General features: G+C 48.6%; 1 protein-coding gene across 3 annotated transcripts in view; it reads left to right on the forward strand.

The window, feature by feature from the left end:
- Positions 1-5768, forward strand: part of SPECC1L (sperm antigen with calponin homology and coiled-coil domains 1 like) — a gene marked incomplete at both ends in the record, with an annotated part of 98699 nt that extends 92931 nt beyond the window's left edge. For 2 of the 3 annotated variants that reach the window (XM_084244724.1, XM_084244722.1), the window contains 3 exons: positions 2815-2931; positions 3798-3857; positions 5679-5768. In XM_084244724.1, the coding sequence (XP_084100850.1) occupies positions 2815-2931; positions 3798-3857; positions 5679-5768 (267 nt within the window). The remainder of the gene's footprint in view (positions 1-2814; positions 2932-3797; positions 3858-5678) is intronic. The other variant, XM_084244723.1, reaches the window with a different exon arrangement.
- Positions 5769-8299: the final 2531 nt, after the last annotated feature.

An 8299-nucleotide genomic window follows, 5' to 3' on the forward strand; every position in this document is an offset into this window, starting at 1 on the left:
CCAGCTTTGTTGTTTATAGACTTTTCTATGTTCAGTCTGTGTTATTTCTTAGATTTTTCAGCCCGAAACGTTAAGAACAATTAAATAAAAGGTGAGATGGGGAAGCAGGTGTGTAGGCTGAGCACTGTGTCGTGGTGATAGCTGCAGCCTGATCTCTTGGTATGGGCTTTTCCCCCACTGCTGATAAAGCACCTTGTTTCAAGGCCTGGCATATTCCCCCCAGGGTCTCTACCTGAGATTAGGAGGCAGAGGCAGGGAGGACATGCAGAGGTTTCACTGGGCTGTGTGTTTATCAACCATGGTGTCTGTCCCCTGTAGGGGGTGGCGGGGGGGAGTAAGGGGGGGACCTGGCCTAATTCCCCATGGAGAGGCAGAGTGACCCGAGGAAGAGTGACCCTGGCCAGGCTGCCTTGGTTTGGGGTTTAGTTGTTTTGACTTGAAGGTTTGGTTGTCAGGTGTACTTAAAAGTTAATTCCCCCAGCCTGGAAATCAAGGAGTTATTGTTTTCCTCCTTTCAATCACAGGCATGTTTTGTAAATGAAGCACTGCGCTGACTGGAGGTTCCAGGTTTAGGGTTGGGTTTGTCTTGAGGAAGCTGGGGAAGGCTGGGGTTCCCACAGCTGGGGAGCTGGGGCACAGCCATTTCCTCTGGAGCAGGAGGAGCCTTTGCCGCGAGGTGCAGTGAGGCCAGGCACGTAGGCAACTCTGCCAGAGACAGCTGCCTTTCAGGGAGCTGGAGAAGGGGCCAGCGGCAGCAGGAAGTGGGGATTTGTTTTCTTCTAGAAGTGAATGTGACCTTTGGGGGCAAAGATTGGGAGCTGTTGACGGCCATGTGGCCCACATGGACGCTCAAACACATCATTAAAAAGCTTTTTGCCTGCGCTCTATGCAGTGATACTGGTGTCCTTGGCTCTTTCATCAGGGCACTTAGTCACAGCACTGGTCAGATCCCAGAAGTGCAGATGGGCTTTGGGCTTAAACCTGAATTTGAATAATAGCACAGACCAGCTATTAGTTGACCTGAGCCTCTCACCACAGCCTCCTTGTGTAAAAAATGCTCCTTGCTGACGTGAGATTGAAATGATAGACTGACAAAGGACACAGGACACATACTCTCCTCCCTGCTTCCGTTCCAGCACCTTGGACAGGTCACTTCCCTTCCCTGGCCCCAGTTTCCTCCTGGATGGAGGTGACACACCCGATTGGCTGCTGCCTGAGAGTCACAAAAGATGAGTGACAGGTTTGCTGTGGCAGTTATCAGCAGTAAAACTGTCAAGCATCATTTGTTGTGTGGCGTCTTAAGGAGTGTTGGCTGTAATTGTTGGCCAGAGCAGAGGCCCTGAGGATGGCAGCCTGGCTTTTCAGGAATGTAACAGGGAGTTTTGTCTGGACTGTGTCTTCATGACCAGGAAGTATGAGGACTGAGGCAGGGACATCTGCCTGTGCCCAGTCACATGTGGAGGCCTAGACAGCGGGCCAGTGCATTCTTATAAATGGAGTCAGAGGTGGCATGCAGCCACCACTGTCTTGCTGCGACCTTTTCCTGACTCTTGGCAGGTTTGCATCCCTTTGTGCCTTAATTGGTAACTTTCCTTATGGCAGTTTGTGGACAATACCTACAGCCAAATCAAGGAGACTGGCAGCAACAGATAATCAGATTTCTGAGGGAAGTGACCATTGGGCTAATTATTCACAGAGCTGCTGACCTTTAGCAGTGCGCTTGGGTAGAAGTCCCCAGAAGGCAACCTCTGGGCATTCAGTCGAGGCCAGACAGCTGGGTTTTATGATGAATCTTAAGAAAAGTTAGGTTTTGTGCTCGCCTACATTACCTGCTGCTTTGGTTAGGAGTATTGAGGGTCATGAGACTAGACAAAGATGGTCTCCCCACAGGACCCAGTGCTCCCTACCTGCCCCTCAATTCTAAGCCAATGATCTCTGCTTGGTACCAGGACTTGATAGTTTCTTAAAGAGAAGGCTAGGATGGTAAACTTTGGGAAACTACACAAATACAAATAGTGCTGTTTTGTTCTGTGATCAGTTGTTCCTGGTACAAATAAGAACTGGGACCCAGAAACTAGATGTTTTGCCTTTAGTAATAAAATGTGGGCTTTCTCAGTCATCTACAGAGCTAACTCTTGATTCAGTTTGAGGCTATCTGAAGTTAACAGTGAAACAAACCAAGAGTTGTTTGGGGAGTGCTCTCTTTTTTCAGTTTGTGGCATTTATGTAAAAGTTTGTGAATTAGTGACATTATTTGTGGAGTTTTATCTTCAGAAGGACATATTAGCTGAATATATCATATAATGAAATATTTTGAATGATACACTATTTTGTGGTTGCAAATATATCTAATTTGCTTATGGAGTAAGGTACCACTTACAAGAAATCAGGTGGTTCTCCCAGAAGCACTGTGGGAAAGCTGACAGTCTGGCACTGATGGGCTCCTGCTCTCTCCTACAAGGAGTAGCAGTTGTACCAGAGGTTCTTGATGTACTGTCAGACTTTGCTTAGAGTCAGGCTGAATCATAACTCTTCTGAACAGAACTGCTGCTTGCTGATACCCTGCAATTCGAGGCAAGAAAAGTTGGCTCAGATATTCCCTACTGCAGTGGCAGCCATGTCCAGGTGGTGGTGGGAGCCGGGTTTGGTGAAAGGGCCAGTCCTTGACACCAGCTGGTCTTGAGACACAGCCCCCAGCATGGGGCACTTCTCCAGAGGCCCACCCAGATGGCATCTTAGGCCGCATCCACCATCATCAGCTTCTCCTAAGAAACTCAGAATGTTGTTTACATGTTTTTATTTTGTTTCCTTCAGAATATTGACATTACAAATTTCAGCAGTAGTTGGAATGATGGACTAGCCTTCTGTGCCCTCCTGCATACGTACCTTCCAGCCCACATTCCATATCAAGAATTGAACAGTCAGGATAAGGTAAGGCAATCTAGGCAGTGACCCAGCTCCTGGCATCCTCTTCACCAAGGGAGAGGGATGGGTGAAAAATAGAGCCACAAACTTACATTATTAGTGTTTCACATCTATAGTGCTGGCTCACAATGGCCCAGTTCTACCTTGTCTTAGTCTGAGGTTGGGTTATTTGTGCTAAGTAAGCCAGCCCCTGACCCATTTTATATGGGGCATTTGGTGGGACATTTGGTTGGTTCAGAATTTCCCAAGTGATGGGCCCTGTCAGTCCTGGATGATGATGACATTTAGGAGTAGGAGCTTCACCAAAAACTGTCCAGAAGGATTGCTCAAGACGTGAGTGGTCTGGATAGCACCAACTGCACCAGACCAGCCGTTTGCCCCCTTTTGGACTAAGAATGGCTCAAAGTACAAGCCTCTGCAGACCCGGCCATGGTCTGAGGTTTCACATTCAGGGAACTGCTCAGGGGCAGGGGCAGGGAATAGCCCTGCCCGAATGAGCACTGGGGAGAAGAGAAACCAGCCCCATCTCTCCCCTCCCCTGTTCCATTCCCACAGCAGCCCCTCCGACCTTCAGGCAGCCCTTGAATATCTCCCTGGGGTGCAAACTCATATGGCAGGTGTTTCATGCCAGATTTGAAGGTGCATTTGCAGGTGGCTCGGGCTGATGTGTTAGAGGAAAGCAAGTATTTGGGGGCTCACTCCATAGCCAGTTGCTTGTGCAGCGGCCAGTAAGCATGGGAGCAGGACTTACAATGTGGCGGACTTGTTTGGTACCATGTGGGCGGGTATGCGCCTTTTCTGAGCAGCAGGTGTGGGCCCATTGCCTTTCTCCCTCCTTGCTTCTGCCTCTAGTCACGTTCTTTCTTTCACAGCGAAGGAACTTCACCCTGGCCTTCCAGGCGGCTGAGAGTGTCGGCATCAAATCCACGCTGGTGAGCCCCTTCTCCCTTGAGGTGTCAGTGGCAGGGTACCTCCTTTTTCTTAGGAAGAACTTCCTTATTAGGGGAGGTTCCTAGGTGTTCTGGCAGCTTGATCATGAAGGGCGTCCTGGGTGGGAACCCTGCATCAGCCGTGTAAGCATCCTGTCAGGTGTAGGTGCAAACAGAGTCTCACTCCTGGTCCCTGGGTGCTTTCTGCCTCACATGAAGCATCTCAAGGAAGTGCTCAGAGTTCAGTGGGTTGGTCCTGGCCTCAGTGCAGGCATCCTTCCTCCAGGTTGCTTCTCAGAGTTAATCATCTTCCTTCACTGAATCCTTGGGTATAGAAGAAAAATGCTGACAAGTTTATGTGTCCCTATAAAGGCACAACCAACTGGTCTGTCAGCCTTTTATCTAACTGGAGTGAGGGTAGGATGAGTCCTGAGTCAAGGTAAGGTGGCCTTAGAGACTGAATAAGCAGTTCCCACACTTCTTCACAAAGGCCATGGGAAACTGGTTCTCGTGGAATGAGAAATGAGTTGCAGAAAACTCACGTGTTTCAGCATCTTCTTTAGGCCTTTGCTCAGGGCCTGCAGTAGTTCACAATAGATGTGCTTCTTTCAGGGCTCCTTCCTTGTCCCCGAGTCTGACTTCCTAGGAGAAAACACTTTTCAGTAATCAAAGGCAGTCCTTCCATAACTAGAGACGCTTTCACTCCGTAACTTCGTGCTGAGCTATGGGGCGCACGCTGTATCAGTGCACAGCACAAGGAGTTCCTTAGACTGAATGACTCTGAGGCCAACCCAAGCCACCCCACATTCCTAGGACCCCAGCAGTTGCCTGACCCAGTACCATATCCCACCCCAGGGGGACCTATCACCCTGACTTGACATTTGAATAACTTTGATGAAATATTTATATTGCCAGTGTGTTTATGTAGAGTTCCATAAATATATTGTATGAATTCATAGATATAAGCTTTTTTTAGAGTACCTTCTATTCAGTTCTATAGAAGTATTTTCTATTGTCTAGGTATTTTACTTCACATGTAAAGTTCTAATATATAAGAAGTGGGTAGTTTTCCCACCTTGCAAAACTTCTGTAAGTCAAGATTCTTACACTGAACATATGCCAACATACACTGAACTGTATACCAAGTCACCAGTGGGTGGCCCTTTCCTTCCTGCTGGCTCTGGCAGCACGTTCCCTCACCTATAGGAAGGGCCTGCTAGGTCTGTGTTCTTCAGACAGCTCCCTTGGGAAGTCATAGATGCTCTCCAGCAACAGTGGGTCTCTCTTATAGATTTTGCTATAGGCAAAATCCAGGATTTACCAAGTTCCTGTTATAGTAGTGGCTCAATGTCACAGGTTGCTAGTATTCTGAATCATATAGTTAGAAAAGAGTGTCCTCCCTGATTTCAGGTGGCTGCTATGGAAGGGTATTAGAATGCTGAGCTCTGAGATCCTCCAGCACACAGAACAGACACTTTCTCGGGACAGTGTGGTTGTGGAGCGGGGGTGAGAAGGGCTCTCAGAAGTGACCATGAGGAGGGTTGAGGGGCAAGTGCAGGGGATGGTCCTTCACTGTGGTGAGAAAGAAGATGTGAACCTGGTGTGTACTCAAGCAGGGGCGGGCGGCTCAGGGAGGATGCGCTTCCCAGGGACACTGGGAAGAGATGGAGCAGACACCTTGGCCAGAGCTTTGATGTGTGTGATCAAACTTTGACCAAAATCCTTCAAGGTCCCCCTCACCCACACCTCAGCCCCAAGAACGTGTTTTGTGGGATGGGCCAGGAGGTTACCTGGAATTCTGACCAAGCCTTTCTTCTCTGTCAGGACATTAATGAAATGGTGCGGACTGAACGACCAGATTGGCAAAACGTGATGCTGTACGTGACAGCAATCTACAAGTACTTCGAAACCTGAACACCCCAGGAGGACCCCCCACAGATACCAAGAGACACCACCATCATTAGCTATGCGCCCTATAAAGCTTTCAACAACTCTGGGCTGCCCTGTAGTGTGTGAGCCTTCAGCCTGAGCCTCCGAGTTGGACGAATTGGGGCCTGTGTGGCCCATGGCTCGGCCAGGCTCCTCCCACACAACCTGTCCAGTGGTCAGTATGGAACCAATGTGACACTGATTTGCTGCCAGTTTTCTTTTTGAAGAGGATATTGAACTACATTAGTGCTGCAGGGTGTAAAATAAAGACTCCTCACAGTTAAATTTGGGAAAGGGGATTAAATTATGTGGACAGTTCATAAGGGTTGGTGAAAGCTTCAGCCCAGCACTTCTCGACTGCTTGCCTGTGTATGTTCCTTCACTTGTGAGAACCAGTAAGGAAATCCATGCCTGACAGGTTTCTGCCTCTAGGCACTTGACAGAGCAAGCCTTGGCCCCTAACATGAGCTTGGTTTTGAAGGGTGCATGTGACAGGGCTTTCCTGGCCAACTCAACTTAGGTATTTTTAAGTTGAGCTAACATGATCAAAACTCATGTTCCTGGCTTTCAGGGTCTCCTGTGTGGAATGATTTATGCAGCTGGGCCTCCATAGACAGAAAATTAACTGAGGGGCACCCCTCGCCCAATGTTCTCCTGACCAGTCCATCCGTCAACCTTGAAAGGACTTGGATCCTCAGTTTTGACTTTAGATTTCTGGACTAAAGAATTGGTCATAAGGAATTCTCCTACTTTAAAAAAAATTTTTTTTTTTTGTTCTTCTGAGCAATATTGGCAAAAATAGCTCCTGCTCCATTAGTACCAAAGGTAAATTATTTTAGTAAGAATAGAGATGAAATACCAAATCTGGACATTAGCATGGTAAAAGCAAAGAATGAAGTAGGATGTAGCAAGAGAATAAACTAAACAACTTTAGGAAGCCCAGGGAGTGTAATTTAAAGTCATTTATGGATCACTGAGACATAATCCTCCTAGGCCAGAATTGAAGAAAGTGCCTTAACTCTCCTTGCTATGATAGCCACCATGCAGAGGGGCTGGAAGGCCACTGCCCACTATGGTCACAGCAGGATGTCACCTGGGCACCACAGCTCAGAGATGGACTTGGGCTCCCTGTTATCGCTGCCCTCTCCTGGTTCTGAGTGACAGACACCTGAACCACAGCCCCTTCTGTGTGGTTTGAACCAAAGCCTTATTAGGTGTTTCTGTTGCGCTGGCTCAGGCTGGGACTCGGCCCTTCTTGGAACTTGGAACCCCCAGGCACCGTGTGTGCCTGGCACGGTTGTTGTCGGTTTGAACAATGTCAAGACCTGTCGCATCCAGAACACAACTGTTTTTGGCATCCAGAAAGTAGTCAAAGGAAGAGCTGGCACCAGTGGAAGCAGGATCTCTGCCCCAGCCACAAGATGCAAGGACAGGATTGCAGCAGACTGCCCAGCCAGCTTGTGAACTGAGGCCTCTGTCTTCAAGCATGATGTCCTAGACTAGGAGTTGGACATGTCTATAGCCTAGAAACGAATGTGGTTGTTACAAAGTGGGGTGTGCGTGTGCGTGTGGCCTGCTAGCCTGAGGCCATTGGTGGCCAGTAAATGCCCATCTGCCCTACCCAGATCCTAACCTGACAGCTCCAGCTACGGCCCCAGCTAGAGTGTTTTAAGGAAATGTCCATTTTCAGTCAAAGGAGAGACCGGGTGAGCAGAACCCAGCCAGAGCACCCCAGAAACAGCAACCCCAGTGGACTCCTGTCCCTGTCCTCTGTAACCCAATTCTGTTCTTATTTCTGCTGCTCCGTTGACAGTTCCCCTTTGCTGTCAGCTGACTGACTGTTAGTATAAGAATCATTGTTTTTTAAATGTCTCTCCATTTCACTTTTCCTGAGTCCCACTTTTGTTCTTATTTGCCAGTCTGGACCACATGCATCTGACCTGTAGTCATGTTTGCTTGTTTATTACCAGGATGGGGAGGGCAGGGGAAAGGACTGTTTCGTCCTGTAAAGGGCAAGACTTTCCTGGGTCTACATTTCACAACTTTGTCCCTTCCTAGCCACTTGAGCCAGCCCTGGCAGCCATGGCTGCTGCTGACGGGCTGCATGTACATGGCTGCTGCTCCCCCGAAGTGTGTCCTGGGCTGCGGCAGGGCAGAGGGTGGCACCGGGAGGATCTACCTCTGCCTCCCTTACAACAGGCTACACGAGCTGCCTGGCTAGGCTGCCCACATTTGCTTGTGGATCCACAGCTGAAAGGATTCCAGAAGCATAGCAATTTGCTTTTTCTAATAGGATCCTTATGACACGGTTGGCTTTATGGAATGGTTACGGATGGTCACCCGTGTATGTGTATGTGTATGTGTATGTGTGTTTGAGACACTCTGAGGTGCTTTTATTCCAGTGGCAATTGATGTGAAGCCTCCAGAAAGTCATTTTGCCACTTCTCCCTTCAAGCACAAGCTTTACTGCAAAAGGGCCAGTTGTGTTTCTATTTCTCTCAACTACAGTCTTCTGC

This window comes from Talpa europaea (assembly GCF_964194135.1).
Source record: "Talpa europaea genome assembly, chromosome: 10".
NCBI classification, from domain to species: domain Eukaryota; kingdom Metazoa; phylum Chordata; class Mammalia; order Eulipotyphla; family Talpidae; genus Talpa; species Talpa europaea.